This window comes from Littorina saxatilis, linkage group LG12 (genome assembly GCF_037325665.1).
Source record: "Littorina saxatilis isolate snail1 linkage group LG12, US_GU_Lsax_2.0, whole genome shotgun sequence".
Taxonomy (NCBI): domain Eukaryota; kingdom Metazoa; phylum Mollusca; class Gastropoda; order Littorinimorpha; family Littorinidae; genus Littorina; species Littorina saxatilis.
This window is the reverse complement of record NC_090256.1, coordinates 52,641,180-52,665,108: the sequence shown is the minus strand read 5'-3', so window position 1 is coordinate 52,665,108 and position 23,929 is coordinate 52,641,180. Positions and strand designations below refer to the sequence as shown.

At 41.9% G+C, this 23,929-nt stretch overlaps 1 protein-coding gene across 1 annotated transcript in view; it reads right to left on the bottom strand.

Annotated features, from left to right (window-relative positions):
* The window catches only part of LOC138982227 (protein FAM184A-like), an 80,970-nt gene extending 65,200 nt beyond the window's left edge, over nt 1-15,770 (bottom strand). Inside the window, exons 1-8 of the mRNA XM_070355461.1 lie at nt 15,235-15,770; nt 13,758-13,882; nt 11,969-12,194; nt 5,612-6,133; nt 4,154-4,274; nt 3,038-3,219; nt 1,554-1,760; nt 877-999 (exon numbers count right to left, since the gene is read on the bottom strand). Coding sequence (XP_070211562.1) covers nt 877-999; nt 1,554-1,760; nt 3,038-3,219; nt 4,154-4,274; nt 5,612-6,133; nt 11,969-12,194; nt 13,758-13,882; nt 15,235-15,372 — 1,644 coding nt within the window. The 5' untranslated portion in view covers nt 15,373-15,770. The remainder of the gene's footprint in view (nt 1-876; nt 1,000-1,553; nt 1,761-3,037; nt 3,220-4,153; nt 4,275-5,611; nt 6,134-11,968; nt 12,195-13,757; nt 13,883-15,234) is intronic.
* Between the last annotated feature and the right edge of the window lie 8,159 nt (nt 15,771-23,929).

The following is a 23,929-nucleotide window of genomic DNA, read 5'->3' as shown; positions in this document are numbered from 1 at the left end:
ATCACGTGAAGTACTCTTTTAACTGAGAGAAAGCAGAAAGCAAAGCAACAATATTCAGTACAGTGGTACCTGTGATGTGAAGCCCGCCTAGAGACATCATAACGGACCAATAACTGACACTTTCTGTCGTCCATAAGTGTCCTAATTTGATTAAAAATGTAACTGTCATGAAAAACGTTCCACTAACTACCGGTAACTTTTTTGTGTTTTTGATTCTGGAGTTTGAAACATTAGCAGCCTATCATGTTAGGGTTTCCACTGACAATTTTCGGTGATCCCAAGGAAATCCTCAAATCACTGGCATCACTGTAGAATTAACCACATTACCAAACGGTACAATTTGCTTCTAACCCTTCATGTTGGGTTTAATTTTGCAGCATACAGTGTTGTCATTTGCCATTTCACAATTACCTCAAACTGGGCAGTACTTCAAAACACAATAACACAATTAAAATAGAACATAGGTAAGATACTGCAAATTGATTTTTTGAAAACTTATGGTCTTGTTTGTTATAGCTAGTTTCTCCAAGTGAACTTAGTTTTTGCCAAACCCATTTCATAACAGTACGGTAGATGCAAAGAGCAGTTACGTGGCAGCTCCATACACACAGGCACACAGCAACAGACAGAAAGACAGACAGAAAGACTGAGAGACACCACACTCATACACACACACACACACACACACACACACACACCCATACACACACACACACACACACCCACACACACACACACACACCCATACACACACACACACACACACACACACACACACACACACACACACCATGCACACACACACACCCTGCACACACACAAACAGGAACACACCCACACCCACACACACACGTGCAAAATTACATGTCTACTCACCTCATCTTCTGCCTGTTTACATCTAGCCAGGAGCTCTGCCTTCACCCTCTCAAACTCGCCCTGAATTGCGTCCCTTGCTGCCTGCAGTTTGTTGCGCTCTGCCGAAAACTGGGACTGTAACTCCTGTGAAAAGAACAACGAAAAGTTCAGTCTCATGTTGTTGTCATTAAGAACGCTTTACTGTCGATAGTTAATAAGAGAAGGAAACAACAACTGGATAAATAAATGAATAAATAAATAACAAACAAGATTAAGTGCTGATATAAAAGGGACAGTTGACCAAACAGTGTTAATGCATAGCTTTCATTTCCCTGGACCAAGATAGTCTCTTTAAGACAATACACTTCAATGATGCCTAGATACCTACACTCCTTAACGGTTAAATTTATTATATACATAGCAGCATGTGGGATATATGAAAACTAACCAGAGCCACCCATGTCATGGGATGATCATTAATCGTCTCTGGTTCTGACCTTCTTCTTCTGACTCTTACCTACCATAAACACACAATCAAACTGCCACAGCTGTATCTCCTGATACATACACACACACAGATGTCAGTAAAAGAGACAAACAAACACATGAAAAAAATGAAAAACAAACCAACAAGTAAACAAACAAACCAACCAACAACAAAAAAGAAGAAGAAGAAGAATAACTATAACCTGCTTTACCTGTTTAGTCTGTACAAGCACTTCAGCAGCAGCCTTTCTGTCGTTGTCCCGTTCCTCAGCGTGTTTGGCCTCTGCCGCTGCCAGCTGTCCTCCTAACCTATTGGTCACCTCGCTCACTCGTTCCTCCATCAGCTTTTTCAGACTGGCCACCTCCCGTTCATACTTCTGTCGCAACGTCTCCTTCTCTACCGTCAGGTCTTCTATCGTCTGGAAAACAAACCACCTCACATGGTTGAGAAACTTCATCAACAGCAACAAACATTTTTGTGTGTAGAAACATCCACAAGAGGAGACAATGTTTTTTCTTATCTCATTCTCCTCCACTAGCTTCATTTTGTTTTGAAGTCCTATTTCTGTCTAAGTGTCTCCTTCTTAAATGTAAAATCTTCTTGAAGAAAGGCAATACATGTGGTTGCGAAACTTCATGAACAACAGCAAAATGTTTGCTTGAAGAAAAAAGTTGTAGCGGAACTCTTCACTAGACAAACCAAAGCACATGGTTGAGAAACTGCAAGAACGCGAAGAAAGAGCTCGAGTAAAACGCTTCACTGGGCAAACCAACGCACATGGTTGAACAAGAAGAGCAAACGCTCGATCGAGTCACTTTCACAGTTCTGAATATTATATGAGGCATCAGATGGACAGGAAGAAATTGCTATTCACAACACAATGAGTCACGTTCACATAAAATTTGAGCCCGGTCACTTTTATAGTTTCCGAGAAAAGCCCAACGTTAAGTTGTGTGTTGCCGAACAGAAAAGGCTAGTTATCTCCCTTGTTTTTCTGATAACGTTCGTAAAAGGCTACAGATGTAAATACTTTGATGTAAAGAATAATCCTACAAAGTTTCAATCACATCCGATGAACTTTGTCAAAGATATAAAATGTCTAATTTTTCCTTTGACGCTGACCTGTGACCTTGAAAAAGGTCAAAGGTCAACGAAACCATCGTTAAAGTGTAGAGGTCATTGGAGGTCACGACTAAACAAAATATGAGCCCGATCGCTTTGATAGTTTCCGAGAAAAGTTTGTCAAAGATATAAAATGTCTAATTTTTCCTTTGACGCTGACCTGTGACCTTGAAAAAGGTCAAAGGTCAACGAAACCATCGTTAAAGTGTAGAGGTCATTGGAGGTCACGACTAAACAAAATATGAGCCCGATCGCTTTGATAGTTTCCGAGAAAAGTCCAACGTTAAGGTGGTGTCTACGGACGGCCGGCCGGACGGCCGGACGGCCGGCCGGACAGACTAACACTGACCGATTACATAGAGTCACTTTTTCTCAAGTGACTCAATAAAATCATGTGCAAGAAGAAATAAGAAATTAGCAAGACTTTGCTTGAACAAGTAGAAGAAACAGCTAAAGCAGAATACTACACTGGGCAAGAGTTTGTTCCCTTGAATACAGCTGTATGAAGGCTTACTCCAAAGACAGCTAGCCGCCACACACACACACACACACACACACACACACTATAGTTACATGTTTGAGGACTGTGAGCTGAGAGTGTTGTTCGGAGGAGAGCGAGCGTTTGTCTGACATGAGAGCGTCCCTCTCCGCCATCAGCTTGGCAAGCTGCATCTGCAGGGCCTCCAGCTTCTTGCTCAGTTCTTCCACCAGGGCCGCCTTCTGCAGTTTGTTGGCCTCTAGCTCTCCTATCAAGGCTGCACACAGAATAACACCATGAATCATCTTTGTAAGCATCTATCTCTCATATCAATGGAGCACTTGATAGAGTGAATTAACTTTGCAGGCTATCTATGTACCGCCTTTTGCAGTTTGTTGGCCTCCAGCTCTCCTATGAAGGCTGCACAGACAGGGAGGTGAATCGATAAAAATATTTAAGCTTGGCACATACACACATGCGCGCTCTTCTTCTTCTTCTTGTGCGTTCATGGGCTGAAACTCCCACGTACGCTCTTATTTTTGCACGAGTGGATTTTTACGTGTTTGACCGTTTTTACCCTGCCATTTAGGCAGCCATACGCCGCTTTTGGAGAAAGCATGCTGGGTATTTTCGTGTTTCTACAACCCACAAGACTCTGACGTGGATTACAGGATCTTTTCCGTGCGCACTTGGTCTTGTGCTTGCGTGTACACAAGAAGGGGGATAAGGCACTAGCAGGTCTGCACAGAAGTTGACCTGGGAGATCAGAAAAATCTCCAACTTAACCCACCAGACGCGGCCGGGATTCAAACCCATGACCTTCCGCTTTGGAGGCCGGCGTCTTACCACCAAGCCATTGCGCCCGTCCCGTGTGTGTCCATGGCCAAGTGTGTGTGTGGTTGTGTTTTTTGCTCGCGTTCGTGAGCACAAACAAGTAAAAACGCAACCACACACACACTTAACCACAGACACACACAAAAGCTCACCCACACACAAGGAAAATCTTTAATGCACACAAACACACACAAAATCCACACACACACGAATGTAAACTCTTACATAAACACGCACGTACCACACTTTCAACCCCTCACTTCATTTCTTTCTTTCCACATCATTGCTTTTATAAGTCTGCTTCGTCCATTTTGGAAGGGACAACAAGTCAAGACACAGTACCAGTTACCATCAATATTTGCCTGTGTTTGCCTCACCTGATTTTTTCATCAGATCAGCAGCCAGGTCTGAGCAGCGTTCTTTGGATGCAGAAAGTTCTGTTTCAAGTTCCCGGAGCCTTACTTTGGCTGCTGTTGACTCATCTTGGGCTGCCTGAAGCTGTGTGAAGAAAAAATCAAAGTGAGCAATAGGTGATTAAACAAGAGGCGAAGCCTTCAAGGCTCATGTAAGAAATCAACAAACAGTAACAAAACTCAATCACTCCGTCACACATACACACACACGGTAAGCATAGCTGACACGGTGCAAGAGTGCAAGACACTTGATCTAGATCTGTCTGTCTGTAGCCTACTTACGGGGACACGACTGCCTGAGATGGCCAGATCGACACTGCGCTTTCGACAGCGCTGCGCTTCCTTGCGCAGACACTGGAAACACGCTGTGCAGATTAACCTGTAGGAAATCTCCTTTGGTATCTTCTTTATCTATTTTTCTGGAGCTACGAAACCGGACAATGTAAAATCGTCTTCTCCGAATCAACGAACTGCAGCTTGGTGATAACTGTATCTATACTGACCACAACCCTTCACGCGATCTGACCTAACCTTGATCCCTGACCTGGTCTACATACCACACACGACACAAACCAGTCACCTGTTTTAACCCCCCCCAAAACCCCCCACCACCCATTTTCTTTGGATACACACTTTAACTACATACGTGCCGACGAAATGTTGATCATTGCTTCAATACTTTGAAGCTGTTGCTTAAATAATAACCAGGTAAAATTAGTATTTTGGTGTTCAGTCAAATGTTAAAGTTTCTACCACAGACATACATACATACATACACACATACATACAAACATACGCACGCACGCACAGACAGACAAAAGTTAGCATCGCATAGGCTACACTTACGTGAGCCAAAAATGAAGCATTCATTTGAATAGTGCATCATTTCATTCATTCACTGAGTGCATTTCCGGGGTTTTTTCAGTTTTACTAGCACAAGGATTGTGATGAAAAAATGTGTGGCTTCCATGGGATTTAGCGGAGCGACACAGATAAAGAACTGCCCTGTTCTTGTAACCTCTATCATTAGTGTCACAGTCACTTCCCAACAAAAGAATCAACTCTTGAATTGAGATGGGCTGATGAAGCGACAAAAATAATCTCTTAACAGTGCCATTGCGACTGACGTCAGTCACATCTCACATTTTTCACATCTCTGATGGCCACAGGGTCTCCTGTTTTCTCCCATTCCAACCAGCAAACATCTTTGACTATAGTCGTTCTGTATTTCATGAGGCAAGCAGCATGCAAATCTCAATCTGCAAGTGGTCAAAGGCAATAAACTGTACCTGTTCACCCAGCTAAACAAAGGAAGACAGTTCAGCAAATTCACTATCTACTTAAGTACAGTATTTCGATATGTGTTACTAGTTGATTAGTGTAAAATAACAGAACATTGTTGTAATTAATCTTACTACTTACCATCCGAGTTATAGACTCAGCACTGCTATCCTTGTTGCCCAGCTCAGCTCGAAGCCTGTCCAACTCCTGTTTCTGTGATTCCGCCAAATCCTCTGTGTCCGCTAACTGACGCACAAGTCTGTCGATCTGCTTACGAAGCTCACCCTCCTGTGCCGAAAAGTCTTGTTTTAATTTCTCCTGCTGCTCACGAAGCTTGCTCAGCTCTTCCTCGAAAGAAGAGGACTGGTTCTGTCGAAGCGCGTTGAGTTCTTTTTCATGGAAGGCCTGAGCCTTCTCCAGTTTTTGAGTATAGTCTTCCTCCATTTTGAGTCTGTCTGCCTGTGAAGAAGCAAGCTGTTCCTGCAGTGCAAGCATGTCCACTTTATATTTGTCCTCCATCTCGGCACAGCGGTTAAGCCAGTCAGAATCCTGGTTGTGTTGGAAGTCTTGGAACTCTTCCAGTTCTTTGGCATGCCGCGTTTCCATTTCCTGTATAGCCGTGGCATGTTCCACCTCTGCTTGTCGCTTCCATGCTTCAAAACCCTGTGATTATAGGACAATGTGTTTTTAAAAGTCATTTTCATTGACCATGCATTATCCATGATTACAAAAGAAACAACTACCTAAATGTGACTATGAATTGGGCATGAATTAGCAAATGGCTTTCATGCAACATCAGCCAATCTGCTAGTAGTAACTGTAATCACTGCAAAACCTAATTAAGTCTCTCCTATCCTTTGGATCCCTTGAAGAATATGGAATAAAACAACAAGTCGCGTAAGGCGAAAATACAACATTTAGTCAAGCTGCCGAACTCACATAATAAAACTGAACGCAATGCAATTTTTCAGAAAGACCGTATACTCGTAGCATCGTGAGTCCACCGCTCGTGGCAAAGGCAGTAAAATTGACAAGAAGAGCGGGGTAGTAGTTGCGCTGAGAAGGATAGCACGCTTTTCTGTACCTCTCTTCGTTTTAACTTTCTGAGCGTGTTTTTAATCCAAACATATCATATCTATATGTTTTTGGAATCAGGAACCAACAAGAAATAAGATGAAAGTGTTTTTAAATTGATTTTGAAAATTTAATTTTGATCATAATTTTTATATTTTTAATTTTCAGAGCTTGTTTTTAATCCAAATATAACATATTTATATGTTTTTGGAATCAGAAAATGATGAAGAATAAGATGAACGTAAATTTGGATCGTTTTATAACAAAAATTTTTTTTTTACAATTTTCAGATCTTTAATGACCAAAGTCATTAATTAATTTTTAAGCCACCAAGCTGAAATGCAATACCGAAGTTCGGCCTTCGTCGAAGATTGCTTGGCCAAAATTACAATCAATTTGATTGAAAAATGAGGGTGTGACAGTGCCGCCTCAACTTTTACAAAAAGCCGGATATGACGTCATCAAAGGTATTTATCGAAAAAAAGAAATAAACATCCGGGGATATCATTCCCAGGAACTCTCATGTGAAATTTGATAAAGATCGGTTCAGTAGTTTGGTCTGAATCGCTCTACACACACACATGCACAGACAGACAGACACACACACACACACACACATACACCACGACCCTCGTCTCGATTCCCCCTCTATGTTAAAACATTTAGTCAAAACTTGACTAAATGTAAAAAGAATGAGACATACAAAATATAAGTCTTTACAATACAGAATTACTCCTGTACATTTGCCTTTTTACATTTAGTCAAGTTTTGACTAAATGTTTTAACATAGAGGGGGAATCGAAACGAGGGTCGTGGTGTATGTGTGTATGTGTATGTGTGTGTAGAGCGATTCAGAGTAAACTACTGGATCGATCTTTATGAAATTTTACATGAGAGTTCCTGGGTATGATATCCCCAGACGTTGTTTTCATTTTTTCGATAAATGTCTTTGATGACGTCATATCCGGCTTTTTGTAAAAGTTGAGGCGGCACTGTCACACCCTCATTTTTCAATCAAATTGATTGAAATTTGTGTAAAGCAATCTTCGACGAAGGCCAGACTTTGGTATTGCATTTCAGCTTGGTGGCTAAAAAATTAATTAATGACTTTGGTCATTCAAAATCTGAAAATTGTAATAAAATTAATTTTTTTATAAAACAATCTAAAACTACGTTCATCTTATTCTTCATCATTTTCTGATTCCAAAAACATATAAATATGTTATATTTGGATTAAAAACAAGCTCTGAAAATTAAAAATATAAAAATTATGATCAAAATTAAATTTCCGAAATCGATTTAAAAACAACTTCATATTATTCCTTGTCGGTTCCTGATTCCAAAAACATATAGATATGATATGTTTGGATTAAAAACACGCTCAGAAAGTTATAACGAAGAGAGGTACATAAACAAGAAGAGCAAACGCTCGATCGAGTCACTTTCGCAGTTCTGAATATTATATGAGGCATCAGATGGACAGGAAGAAATTGCTATTCACAACACAATGAGTCACGTTCACATAAAATTTGAGCCCGGTCACTTTTATAGTTTCCGAGAAAAGCCCAACGTTAAGTTGTGTGTTGCCGAACAGAAAAGGCTAGTTATCTCCCTTGTTTTTCTGATAACGTTCGTAAAAGGCTACAGATGTAAATACTTTGATGTAAAGAATAATCCTACAAAGTTTCAATCACATCCGATGAACTTTGTCAAAGATATAAAATGTCTAATTTTTCCTTTGACGCTGACCTGTGACCTTGAAAAAGGTCAAAGGTCAACGAAACCATCGTTAAAGTGTAGAGGTCATTGGAGGTCACAACTAAACAAAATATGAGCCCGATCGCTTTGATAGTTTCCGAGAAAAGATATAAAATGTCTAATTTTTCCTTTGACGCTGACCTGTGACCTTGAAAAAGGTCAAAGGTCAACGAAACCATCGTTAAAGTGTAGAGGTCATTGGAGGTCACGACTAAACAAAATATGAGCCCGATCGCTTTGATAGTTTCCGAGAAAAGATATAAAATGTCTAATTTTTCCTTTGACGCTGACCTGTGACCTTGAAAAAGGTCAAAGGTCAACGAAACCATCGTTAAAGTGTAGAGGTCATTGGAGGTCACGACTAAACAAAATATGAGCCCGATCGCTTTGATAGTTTCCGAGAAAAGTCCAACGTTAAGGTGGTGTCTACGGACGGCCGGACGGCCGGCCGGACAGACTAACACTGACCGATTACATAGAGTCACTTTTTCTCAAGTGACTCAAAAACGCTGGCGCTGGACCCGAGTACTCTTCAGACTGGCTCGCTCCCCCAGTATGAAAGTTTTTGTCTTGTGCACGTGGATTTAAAAAAAAAAATTTTTTTTATTTATTTTACACAATTAAAAAAATTATTAGAGTAAAATAAAACATTAAAACGTTCATAATAAACAATAGTAAACAAGAATTTAAAAAAATAAAAAAATAAAAAAAATAGACCGCCCATGCCGGAAATTGAACCCGGATCCCTTGGATTTAAAAAAAAAAAAATAAAAAAAATTTTTTTTTTATTTATTTTACACAATTAAAAAAATTATTACAGTAAAATAAAACATTAAAACGTTCATAATAAACAATAGTAAACAAGAATTTATTATAAAAAATAAAAAAATAAAAAAATAGACAGCCCATGCCGGGAATCGAACCGGTATCACTTTAGCCATAGTCGGAAACGCTTTCCACCAAGCCACCAACTCTATCATTCGCCAGTGAACTCAAATGCCTATAGTCCTCGCGCACAGTGGTACACGCACGCAAAGCACGCACGCACGCAAAGCCTGGTGTCGCTGTCGCATGCTGGCTGGCGGATTAGCCGAACGGCTGTTCTATCCCACCGCGAATCGCGCCCACCGTTAAGAGTCGTTTTTGTTGATTAATTCGCATTTAGGTCCCAGGTAACATTATGAAGTTTTAATACGATCAATCGGACCTATTATCAAGTTAGTGTATCAACTTTTGAACGAACTGCGCCCAGTAGTTTCCCAGCAATAAGCTGTTAAGTCGAGACAGACAGACAGACAGATACACAGACACACAATTAAAGTCTGCTGGACCCTCCTACTGCGTACTCGGGGATAAAAGCGTGCTATGCAGCACAGCAAAACCACTACCGCACTAAACAGGCTTGTCAGTTTCACTGCGTTTTGCACGAGCGGTGGACTACGGTCATTGTGAAAAAATGCAGTGCGTTCAGTTTCATTCTGTGAGTTCCACAGCTTGACTAAATGTAGTAATTTTGCCTTACGCGACTTGTTTGTATATGTTGCAAGATCAGGGATACGCACTTGTTACAATGTCAGATCTTCATACCTGTCAAGCTCTTGTGGACTCTCACCATAAGATTTTGCTAACAAAACCATAATTTTGCACCAAAAAGCATAACACAACGTGCAAAATTGCAGAAGTCGTTAGAATAATCACCACAAGAACTAAATACATGCACACATACACACACAAAAACAAGAAATCAGCCTTATTTCACACATAAGAAAAACACACTTTTCTCAACACTGAACTTCACTGTTTTATACAATTATGCAAAGCATGTTTAAATGTAAATTTTGTATCAGAATGCACAAAAACACCACTTGATAGTAAAGGCACAAGACAAGTGTGTTTTAACAACATTCATTCATTGAGCACAGTGATTCAATCATGAATGGAAACCCCCACCACAAAAGAGAACATTTTATCCAAACAGAACACGTAAAACACATAAGTTACAAGCCAGAAACTCATGTGTGTCTCAACAATCAAGGACAAATACCAGATCAACAAAATTATGACATGTAAATGAGACAGTGACAAAAGGTCAGGTGTCATGTCTACTGTCCCGAATGACACACGATTGCTGACATTTCACCATTGCCAACAGAATAAACAAATAAGAAATAGGTAGAAAATGAATGTGAAAACTGACTTTAATTGTTGATCAGTATTTTCTATACCACTAACAAATAATCTACTTGCACATAGCTGTTTGGCAAATGTATGTTGCATGGGACACACTGACATGAAAGTGGAAGATGTTTTTCCCTCTAGAGAAACTACATATCAAGTTACACTTTTTGTGCTCTTCCATTCCAGTTGGCAATCAATTGTTAACGCATGTTATTAGAAAAAATAGAACGAAAACAGATTAGATAGAATGAAAAATGTACTGGTGATGTCATTTGGGACATACTGACATGAAAACGTCACCTTTTGGCATTGTCTCAAATGCTTTAGTTTGAGGTCGCGCATGTTTTAAAAACAAGTCGTATATGATCGGTTCTGACAGACATCCGGTGCCAGCTTTCGCTCTCTACCTCTTCGAAAATGCATCATAACGCCCTTATTTTTATTTATATGGCTTCACACTAGGTACAACGTGAGAAAATACTGTGTAGATACTAGAACAACAACAAATATTACATGTAAATGCTTTAGTTTGAGGTCGCGCGTGTTCTAAAAACAAGTCCGACATGATCAGAGGTGACAGGAATCCGGCTACTTTCGCTTTCGATCGCTAGCTCTTCGAAAATGCATCACAACTCCCTTAGCTTCATTTCTATGGCTTAAAACTTCGCACAACGTGAGAAAATAACTTGAAGATACCGAGAACAACAACAATAGTACATGTAACTGCTTTAATTTGAGGTCACGTGTGGTCAAGCGTTGTCGCACAGTACTCAGTCAGATCGCGCTGACGGTGTGCACATGCGCATTGCCTTGTACTTTCGCCGGATCAGTTACCGCAAGTTTTTTAGCTGTTACTTTGTTCTCGGACGAACCTTTGCGATCTTTTTTTTATTTGACCAAATTGTTTTGTAAAAACCGTAAGATCTTCGGCATACGCCGTAAGACTTGAAAAACATCAAAATTCCATAAGAATTAGGCACAAAAAAAATTAGGTGTGGTTACGGTAACATAGCCCAAAAAAATTGGGTAGGAAGGTAGGCAATCATTTTTTTTTTTTAAACTTTTTTTTCTAGTGTGTACAAATTAAACCTACTTGACAGGGAAATAAGTGTGCGACTCAGGCGCTTTCGCTTTCATTGCGTTTTCTGCACTCGTTTACTTGGTTTTTTTGGTATTTTTTTGACAAATGTAATAAAAAGTTATAGGGTCGGCCCCAAAAAATAGGGTAGGTCGGGTTACCGTAACCACACCTATTTTTTGTTTAGGCCTTATGCAAAAATCGTAAGACTTGACAGGTATGGATCTTTATGCACAAAGCAAACAGATTTTGCAACAGAGCCATTAGCAACTAATTATGGAGCCCTAACAGAATCTCAGTCAAAATAAGTTTGCAAGAAGCTCATCGGACGCTGCTCAACAATGATTTCTTGGGTGCCAATCAATGACAACTGATCCTCAAAAACACTACAACCACACTGAAAAACAGACCTGTAAGTGTTCCTCAAACTCGCGTTTGGCTCGCAGCACATCCTGAGTGAGTTGCTGGACCTGCTTGTTGTAGTCTTCCTGCTGTTGCTGCTCCCTGCTCGCTGCCTCCTCCTTCAGGCGTGAAAACCGATCCTCCACCGTACCCTGCTGCTCTTCAAACTCGCTGACGCGTGCCTGAAGAACGCTGATCTGTTTTCTGTGGCCAGTCTCTCCCTCCAGTCGACTTCTGCAAAACCATGACCAGATTGGATTGGAGTAAAATGTCACAAGCATTTGCAGTGAAAGCAGATGACTAAGAGGTTAACTCTTACCAGTTCGCTCCCTTACCCATCGTAAGCAAGCTTACGATGCCCTCCCCCTGTAGTTTTCCACTGACCAATTATCTAATTATCAAAAAAAATGTTTGTTATTTTACATTGGATGGGTCGGACAGTGGATAAACTCATATGTTAGACACACTTTATGAGAGAAACAAGCTGGGTTTTTGTTATAAGTTAGTTATAGGAATGCATTATTAGGCACAAAAAAAAAGTCTGTTAACGGTAACATAGGCCATTAAAATGGGGTCAGTAGGTCGGGACTTTTTTTTTTTTTTCTTTTCCCCCAAAAAACATATTTCTAAGTTATTTTGCCAAAAAACAAAGACCTTTTTTTTTTCTTTTTTACTTTCAAAAAACCATATTTTCAAATTATTTTGCCAAAATTTTTTTTCTTTTTTTTCCCCCCAAATGCCAAAAAAAAGTCTAGGGTCGCGGGAAAAAATAGGGTCGGTCGGGATACCGTAAACAGACTATTTTTTTGTGTGCCTTAGGCATGCGTATGTCATGAAACGTCCAACTTTGAAATTTGGATGGGGGTATTCAGGTGACAATAACTTTTTTGTTTATCAGCAAAACTCAATAAAACTTTGCTATGTTATGTAAAATGAATGCCCAAACAGACTAGTTAGCAGCATATCTAAAATAAACTGAACACAAAAAAAATGTCTTCTTTGTGTTTGTCACGTGTTCCAAAAAATGGGCGTACAAATTTCAACAAAAATCATGTTGTCACCCCCATAACATTTTTTACCTTTAAAGATAGCACAATTCTCTTTGCAAATATGAAAAGCTTATTCATTTTCCTTTCATTTGATATATAACTTTCTATATTTCATTTGGAATATGACCCCAGATAGCCACTCGGCAAGTAGGCACCAACAGCACTGTAAAATATGCCCTAAAACCCCCGAAGTGGTAAGAGTTAAAGCTAACTCTGTTCACAGAACTCAACAATATATCACAGTGAAATGGTTTTTAAAAGCACATTCAGGGCTTGTTCAGTTTGCACCGATTCCCTTCGTAGTTATATTGTCACAGTCTTAGATGATTCGCAGGTATTACTCCTGATGAAGTGGGAGAGAAATAAAAATGTCCCAGATATTTTGCCTCAAATGCACTTGTTCCTCGTGTGTCAGAGAGGATCATAACTTTTAAAATATGGTACTATTTTTGATATTAAAGCCATTATAATGTTGCAGCAAGAAAATAAATCTAAGCTCTTAGCATGTACAGTACCACATACATTTTTGCATGATAATTACCTTTGAAGTGTAAAGTGGTCTATCATTTTACTGGTTAAGAATAAAGTTCGCAAGGGGTGGAGGGGAGGCACTGTCTTACCATATGCCTACATCACAGTAATTTTCAGTTCTCCCTTCCCTTTCACTTTCATTTGTTCCACGGTCACTGTTTCATCCCTTTTCTACCATAGTATTGGCCCAATACATGCTGATTTTCCCTACACTTACTGAAATTGTTTGATCTTAATCTGCATGTCAGCCATGAGACGCTGCTTCTCTCCTTCATGCTGATCTCGCAATCCCTGTAGTATTGCCTCGTTCTCATCATTCTTTGTGTTCAATGCATAGATCACCTGCACACAAACATTTTCAACAAGCATGAAGATATTTGCATGAATTATAACTTTGAGAAACCGAAAGTCACTTCACAAGAATTTATAATGATCATTTCATATACATATATATATGTGACCCTCCACCACGAAATGAGTCGCATGTCACCTCAAACAAAAAAAATAGTCTGTTTACGGTATCCCGACCGACCCTATTTTTTCGCGCGACCCTAGACTTTTTTGGGTGGCATTTTGGAAAGAAATTTTTTATTTTTTAAATTAATTTATTTTTTTAAAAGTCTTTGTTTTTTGGCAAAATAACTTAAAATTATGGTTTTTTGGAAGAAAAAAAAAATCCTTTGCCTAGGTTACCGTAAACAGACTTTTTTTTTTGGGGGGGGGGGCCTTAATAAACATCGCAAGCCTTCTCACAAATGACTCCACTGTCAAATGTTTAATGCAATAAAATACAATGTTAATGTCTTAGTGTGGGTACAAAACAGAATATTTTCTTTTAGCTCTCACACACAATCAATAACACAACTGGTCTTGTTGTGTTTTCTCTATTGTTTAAACAATAAATAACACACAAAATTGGATCACACCACATGAAGAAAACCACAGTTTAGTACTCCTAGTCCTACCACAAAATCATCTTTGAATTTCAATTCAGACAACAATGTTACACTTCTGCCTCACACAGACATGTTAAGCTTCACAGACGGGACTTTTTCACCTGATGTTTTGGATGGAAACTCACAAGTTTATATGTGCAAATATCACTGACAGTCTGTAAGTCCTAGCATACAATTGTAAAACCAACGTCAATTCTCCTTTTCATTTAATGAAAAATGCCATTGGAACAGCGAATATTCTCTGGGCATCATGGATGACACTGAGTGTGGTGCCCTTGCACTATGTCTTCTATAGAAATGTAGTTTTCTACTTGACGTAAAATATAAACAACAACACAGACAGACAATTCTTTCTGAGGTACATTTATCTGCTAACATGTCTTCAGCGATTCAGATTGCATGGTATTCCATCATCCGGTATGTTCTACCATGAATACATGCACCATTGATGTCTCAACATTACAATCATAATATGAAATCGACATCACAATCATAACATGAAATCGTCATTGTCATCATCAAAAAAGTAGAAAATGAAACCAAACATTACCACTCAGCTATCATGAAACTTGTTACTTTCAACAGTTCCAATCTATGTGCGTGTATGCACAGTCTAATGGGGTTGAGTTATTTAGATCAAGGCCCCCTCCATAAGAAAAACATGGATCATAAATAAACCATAACATGCCTTCTCACAAGAAAGGTCGTTGAACATTAAACACCACCATCTAAACTCACCTTTGTCAGCTGGGCGATCTTCTTGGACATTTTAAGATGCATGTCCTGCGTAACCTCCATGTCTTTCTGCGGATTATTCGGCAAGGCACCATACTTGCCATTTTGGTAGTAGTTGAATGACATTTTGCCAGTCGCCATCTTGGCACGATCTCACTTCTCGGCAGGCAGTCTACATGTGTTCTTCATAAACAGCGATGTTCAACAAGCATGAAATGACTCGCTACTACAAAGTGTCCATCTTGTCAGTGCCACACTACGAAACAAAGTCGGCTGATGAGGCAAAGTCAGGTTTTTTGAACATCTTGACTTTGAAGTAGCAAGATGTGTTGGTCAGTCGTCAATGTAAGCGATATCTCACCGATTCATACGCACTTCCGCAGACCATGGTTACTTACTTTGGACGAAAACCTTGGTAATCCGCCAAAAGATACATTTCAAAGGTACATCAATCCGTCTCTATTGATGGCAACCTTTCAAGGAATTCGTTCACGACTGATATGATAAGTTTTGTAAACATTCTTGAAATTTAGATTTGTTGATGCGCACTCATAAAATAATGAGTGAAGCGGCCTTAAAATCAAAACAAAACATCGTGTTGTGCCGCCTGTCCAGGTGTGGCTAGTCATTCCTGAACGACTACGTTTCTATCAAAACTGTGTTTTTCATACACGACAAGTGGTAAAAAAAAAATCATGTTCAGGAGATTAAAAGAGGGAAAACAGAGCTGGCAAAACAAACAAAAAAGTTGCAAGAAAAACCGGCGAAGGGGAATAATACCGCTAAATTTGTTGAATTTTGTCATTCAGATTGTGTCCCTTCTTACAATAATAATAATAATAATAACGGGTATTTATATAGCGCCTTATCCGAAGTTCAAAGCGCGTATGCTGTGTGAGATAGAATTTTTTTTACACAATATATCACGCATTCACATCGGCCAGTAGATCAACAGCCTATAGGCGCTGCATCCACCTTTCACGGCCTTCTTGAAAACAATAAAAATTCTGACACTGATTTGACTTGTGTTTAATCAGTGTCGTAGCAGTTACCCGACAAAAGTGCTCAAAATGATATTTGTGGCTTGTACATGGAAATTGAGAAGGTATCAGTGTGTGTATGCCTGTCAGTGTGAGCCTCAGAGGTCAGATCTGAGAACTTGTTTACACGGGAAGGACTGTGCCTTTAACGCGCCTGCGTCAAAGCCTTAAAGCTTATTCCTTCAATGGTATTGCCACATGATTGTGCAAGTTATTGGTCATTGTTGCGACTTGGGATGTGACTGACAATACAGTTTCATTCATTTAAAATCTGCATGACCTGCGTAGCTCTGAGAGAAGGGGGGGTGGGGTGGGGCGAGGCCGCAGTGGGGAGAGAAAGAGAGAGAGAGAGAGAGAGAGAGAGAGAGAGAGAGAGAGAGAGAGAGACAGAGAGAGAGAGAGAGAGAGAGAGAGACGCTGACACTGACTGACACTGACTGACACTGACACTGACACAGTTTAATTGAATATGGGCCTACAGCCCCTTTCAATGGGGGGGGGGGGGTACACACGAGAGAGAGAGAGAGAGAGAGAGAGAGAGAGAGAGAGAGAGAGAGATAGAGAGAGAATTGGTCACACACACACACACACACGTCTGACTGACCACAACATCCCATACTGCGAATTGAACATCTGCATACCAAGAAAGAAGCAACAGCAGCGAGAGATTCCCCTGTACAACAGAGCTGACTGGCCGACGCTGCGGCAGGCTGCCACAGAACTGAGCGCCGACCTTCAACAGATGCAGGACACTGCCACTACAGAGGAGCTATGGACAACCTTCAAGGAAAAGCTCCAGAGATCAGTGAGTACGTCTGTGCCACACAAGATGTCCCGGCCTAAAGTCAGTCAGCCCTGGGTGACCGCTGACCTGCAAAGCCTGATCAACAGAAAAGACCGAGCCTACCGCAACATGAAGAAACTCGGCTCTGACAACATCAAAGCCTACATGAAACATCTGCGTAGGGAAGTACAGCGGCGGCTGCGCCACAGCTACTGGAAATACCTCAACAACATCTTCACAGGTGAAGATGACCCGAAAAGAGCTGGAAAGAACAAGCGTTTCTGGACGTATATAAAGAACCAGAAATCTACCGGCACCGGTGTTGCACCTCTGAAGAAGGATGGCCAGCTGACGTCCGACCCAATAGCACAGGCGGAGGTCCTCAACGCACAGTTCCAGTCGGTGTTTAGCGACGGCGCTGCGCTCAGTGAGGAAGAGTTTGAGGCCAGGACTGGCGTGCCGCCGGGTTTGCGCCTCGAGCACTCCTCCCGTGGAAGAGATCAACATCACAGCGCATGGCGTCCAGAAACTGATGGTGAACTTGAATCCAAACAAGGCGACAGGACCTGATGGGATTAGCCCACGGGTTCTCAAAGAGCTGGCAAAGGAGCTGGCACCAGGCCTCACCGCCGTCTTCCAGTCATCACTTACCACCGGCTCAGTTCCAGCTGACTGGAAGGACGCGCATGTCACTCCGATCTTCAAAAAGGGAGAGAAGTATAATCCAGCCAATTACAGGCCGGTGTCTCTCACCTGCGTGGCGTGCAAGCTCATGGAGCATTTTGACAACAATGACGTCCTCGACGATAATCAACACGGCTTTCGTCGAGGTCGGTCCTGCGAGACTCAGCTCCTGGACTTCACCGAAGAGCTCACGAGCAACCTGGAGAGTGGGAAGCAGACGGACGTGTTGATCATGGATCTGGCGAAAGCATTTGATCGCGTCAACCACAGTCTGCTTACCCACAAACTCCGAAACTTCGGTGTCCGGGGAGCTGCACTTGCTTGGATCAAGAACTTTCTCCATCAAAGACGTCAAGCCGTGGTGCTGAATGGCAGCCGCTCCTCGTTTGGCAGCGTCCGCTCAGGGGTGCCGCAGGGCTCGGTGCTGGGGCCGACGCTATTCTTAGCGTACATTAACGACCTCCCGGAGAGACTGACGGCACTAGCGCGCCTGTTTGCGGACGACACTGCAGTATACAGGGTGGTGACTAGTGTAAATGACCAGGCCCAGCTACAACAAGACCTCCATCGCCTAGCCGAGTGGGAGAAGAGCTGGGACATGCAGTTCGACCCTGCAAAGTGCAACACCTTGCTTGTTACGAGGAGCAGACGCCCACTACAGCCCTCTTACCAGCTCCATGGGCATACGCTGGAGACAGTGAAGGCGGTCAAGTACCTGGGTGTGACCATTCAGGGTGACCTGTGCTGGGACGACCATATCAACAACATCGTCAGCAAGGCAAACAAGACCCTGGGGTTCCTGCGGCGCAATCTGAAGATCTCATCAAGATCCGTGAAAGAACAGGCGTACAAGGCCTTTGTCAGGCCTATCCTGGAGTACGCCTCGTCGGTATGGGACCCGCACACCCAAAAGAACATCGACAAGCTTGAGGCCGTCCAGAGACGAGCTGCCCGATTCGTCTGCAACCGCTATCACAACACGTCAAGTGTCAGCCGGATGCTGGACTCCCTTGAGTGGCAGTCTCTGGAGGAGCGCAGGAAGCTTGCCCGCCTATCGATGCTCTACAATATCACGAACAGCATCGTACACTGTCCGGGCATCAAGTCGAAGCTGGCCCCCCTACCACAACGCCAGCGAAGAGGCCACTGCCAGCAGTTCGGCCTCATCGCCTGCCGCACTCAGTATCGGAGTGCCGCTTTTCTACCCAGCACAGTGAAGGACTGGAACTCTCTACCAGCAGCTGTCGTCGAGGCCCACACTGTCGACACCTTTGTGTCGCGCGCCTCGCACTAAACCAGTAGCCACTGTGACTCATGTCCCCTCCCCCCATACTCCCCCAACCTGTGAATTTTAATGGACTTTTGGATGCTGGAGACGCTGCTTTCTTGGACTTGCGCAACATCCCATCAAGTGCCGAAGTAATCTCTACTGCTTTCTTGGACTTGCGCAACATCCCATCAAGTGCCGAAGTAATCACTACTGCTGATTGTGGGCAATAACGGAAAGACAAAGACGTGCACGCATTCACACACACACACACACACACACACACACATACATACATACAAACACACATACACACATACACACTCACGGCGCACGCACACGCACACACACACACACACACACACACACACACACACCGTACACACACACACACACACACACACGCACACACACATGCCGGCGGGCGCGCGTGCGCACACACACACACACACACAAAGAGAGAGAACTCAGAACTCAGAACTCAGAAATGGTTAGCTGTGAAGCCATCGGCCCGTACACAGATTGAGGGGGAGGGGGGGGGGGGGATCGAAACGATCGCGATATGAACATTGGATAATATCATGGATAACCCGCATGTTATTTCTTCAGTCCAACACTTGGGGGGGGGGGGGGAGTGGCGCAGTGGTTAGAGCGCTTGCCTCTCACGCTGGATTTTTCCGAGCGCTCTCCAGTCCACCCAGCTGGAAATGGGTACCTGACCCTATTCAGGGCCGGGGAAGGCAAAGGCAGCGAGGGAGAGGAGATGGGCACCGCCCTCATAAAAAGCTGGCCCCCAGAAAAGTGGAGATCTCTAACATCTCTCTCCCCTACGACCAGATGGTTATGGGAATACCTTTACCTTTACCTTTACCAACACTTGGTCTGTTTACAGTTTGTATTTCCGCCGTTGTTATCACGCGCGAATCGAATGCGACTTGGTAAACACATGCCCATCAAGTCACAGAGTTTGTACATAACACGTCTTCCACGTGCGTTCAGAAGTCAGCGGCAAGTGCTACAAGGAACTTAGTCGATAAATATCGACAGGGGGCCGACTAATGGTTTAAATGTGAAATGTGTGTATAATAATGGGTGTGGGTCTGAAATGAAGTTAGGTAGTAGTTAACATTTGTTTTGAATAATTATTGGTATTTTGACAATGTGGGTAGCATGGAAATGTAAGCATTTGAATGTAAGTCTTAGGTACCGTTGTACCCAGGAAGAGAGACCAGAGATAGGATTAGGTTGCAATAGCTTGTGTGGTCTTTGAGTTTTGTTTTTGGAAAGATATTGTTAAAGAAAAAGAAGACAATTACAGTAATGCAATATTTATTGTGAAAACCAACGATTGTACAAAGAACATGTGAAGCAACATTATGTCTATGATGGTCTTATTATTTATACTTGAGACTGACAGTGTTGTGACGAGCGTTGGCTAATGGTAACGAGTACATATGTGTGTAGTTGTGGTGTGTGTGTGTGTTTGCGCGTTGGTTTGGATTATGGGTGTAATTTGTAAAACAGATGTGACAGTAATAATGGAGTTCACATCAGTGAGGTTAGTTTGAAATGGAACACACGCACGTTTTGAAAAAAAACCAATATGACATTTTGAACCATGAGATCTTTATTAAATAATAAACTGAACATCAGCAAAACATCAAAGCAATTATTAATAAGGTTTGAAAAGCTTGACTTACTATGTTAAATAGTGGATTGAAGGCTGAAAACGTCTTTTACAAATTACATCTGAGATGGGGAGGGCGGGTGGGGGAAGTGCTGAAAGTGTGGATGAGAATTTAAAAAAAAATGCTGAGTGACAACAGGGAGGTTAAAGGCTGCCCTTTTTGTAGCGTTCATTAATTAATTCCTATTGTTTACATGTGCCAATAATGTTATAAAACTGTACCTAAGGGGATATAATAACGATTGGCTGTAGCTTTCGAACACAGAACAAATTATTTCAGTATTGCAAAGTGGTTTTGATAGTGTCGAATGTAAACAGAACAGTCTCAAAGTGAAAGTGGATGTTTTCCGGAAATTGCGAAGTTAACAAGAATACAGAAAAGCGCGCTTTCCTGCTTAGCACAATACGCTACTGCGCTAATCTGGCGTGTCAATATCACTACGTTTTGGACGTGGAAGGTGAGCGATTTCCTTCACGCGGGGATTGACGACGCTGTACTGTCTGTGTTGACGGTCTAAAAATAGCCCAACCTCTGCTTTGAGACACATGTTTACCGCCCTCAGGTAATTAAAGAAATCCCCCCCCCCTCCTGCTAGGTACACGTACACTCAAGTTAACCTCTGCTTTGACCTGTACGTGCCAAGAGTCAGATGAGAGAGAGAGAGAAAGCGAGAGCGAGAGAGAGAGACACACACACACACACACATAGACAGAGACAGACATAGAAACACAGAAGCGGAGAGACTCAGAGGGAGACACAGACAAAGACATACATACAGAGAGAGAGAGAGAGAGAGAGAGAGAGAGAGAGAGAGAGAGAGAGAGAGAGAGAGAGAGAGACAGACAGAGAGAGAGAGAGACAGAGACAGAGAGACAGAGAGAGAGAGAGAGAGAGATGTAACTGATCTCGTGAGAACGGTTGAGGCCTTGCAAGGTTTTGACGGCAACAATAATTATTGTACTTCTCTAAGACTTTATTTCTGTTTGATTTGTAATATGTTGGGAAGACATATTTATCACTTGAACAACAAAATAAAACATAATACAAAACGACACAACATTGTTAAAATCATTATTGGCCAACGTTGAACGTTAACAAAGGCCTCAATCTTCCCGCGCCGCTTGATTTTGGTATTTTGATTTACATAACCCTTTCGCTGCCAATCAAAACTTGCGTATGTGCATTCCTGACTGCCAGGGAATATTGGAGTTCGGGGTGTAATAATTCACAAAAAATTCTAGCTCCAAACTGGCAGTAGGTAGGTAAGTAAAACCTATGTTATTTTTAAGGGAAATTGAACCAAGAATCTGTTTTTAGTGTCTAATCATGGAAATAATAATTAGTTTGGCTTATAATGATGTTTAAATATGAACTTTTGAAAAATCAGTCCGGCGCATCTTCCGGTGCCTGTGGATCAAACACAGGTGGCTGTTTTGCTTGCTCCAAGAAAGGATTATAATCACTATCATCTACCTGTTTCCAACGAATCGTCCGAAAGAAGATCTCCCCCTTCCCCTGTCAGTATCCATAATCATTTGCACCGCCTGTAGCGTCAGTCCGGCTTTGTTTTTCCCTACTAGGGCCCGGTCGACTGTCACGCGTTAGCCATTTTGACGAGTCGAGATTTCTCTCCCCTACCCTGTCGCCAAGGCCGAAAATAGCCTTCAGACGCAAAACCGCGTCACCATTTATGTTTATTCATGAGAATGAGGTATCCTACCAAGCCATTGGCTGCTATTTGTGTGTCAGCAGTGACATAGCATTTCTGGAAAATTCCGGAACGGAGAAGACGGGTAAACGCGGCAGCACAAGCGCATGACGGGTATACCCGTCCTAAGGCAGGCAAGTGGACCTTTCTTAGGGTTCATGGTCATGGCAACAGCCATATTAATATTATATGATGTATAATATTATATTTCAGCATATGTGAATTACATGTCATCTTACCAAACTGTCATACATTTTTATTCCTACATTATTCTGATTGATCACAACCAAACCTACTATCATTGGACACATCCAAATGCAAGCGCCTGTTCTTGAGAACTTGCCATATATTTTTAGATCAGTGCACATGATATAATATGCGTGTGGAAGGTGTGTGAAGTTTGGATGCATACACCATAACAAAATCCTGTGCTTTGCATTTGGTAAATAAACTTGACTTGTTTGACTTGACTTGCTTGGATCTCTTGTTTGGCCTGTAGGTAAAATGTACAATGTATTTTCTGATTTGTGCACAAAAACTTTTCTTTTTCTTCTTTTTTTTTAACATAACAATGTTTAATGTCACTGTATGTTTGAAAGACCATGGTCACATTTGTAAAACAAATGTTAAATTAGAAAATAAATAACATTTTGGTTCATGATTTTTTCCTACACCTGTGCTGAAAATAAGACATAAAAATGTTGGTATATAAGTCACTCAAATGCAGCGTGGAATGAATGGTTTGAGTTTGTTGCGGTTGACCCTGCACAGTTCGACCTATGATGTTTTTGTTGAACAATTTTGCGTCACCCCTCCCATAGAGTGACGTATTTCACAACTTCCTGTGTTACACAAACTCAGTGATGACCAATTTTGCCTTCACCCCTCCCATAGGGTGACGGATTTCACAACTTTCTACTGATGAACAATTTTGCCTTCACACCTCCCAAAGGGTGACGGATGTCACAACTTCCTGTGTACACAAACTGATGACGTATTTCACAACAAAATGGTGCTGCCCATGGTCAACCTTCCTGGCCCCCAAAACTATCCGTATGAATGGGGGCCTCCTGGCCCCCATAATGAGGCACTATCCCTGCATTCCCGGTCAGGAGTCACGGGCGACAGCGTTAGGGTTGTCACTCTGGCCAGGGACCTATAATATAGGTCTATGCTCTGGCCTACTTGTTTGATTACTTGACAACAGGCACAAAATTAATATTATCCTTCATTCTATCGATATGTTGGGCATACCTCAGGTGGTCGGCTTTTGGCCACCTTCTTGCGCCGTCGTATATGGTCAACGGGTTTTCGCCCTTCAGTCCAAAGGGGCACCAGTCTTTCACCTGCCTTTCAGTTATGTTGTACTCGAACACTGCCGAGTCAGTTACAGCATGTAGTGAATTCTTTACGTATCTCTGGTCAACCACAATGTTTCTCACAACATGGAGAGTTTCAGACGAGAGAGAGAGAGAGAGAGAGAGAGAGAGAGAGAGAGAGAGAGAGAGAGAGAGAGAGAGAGAGAGA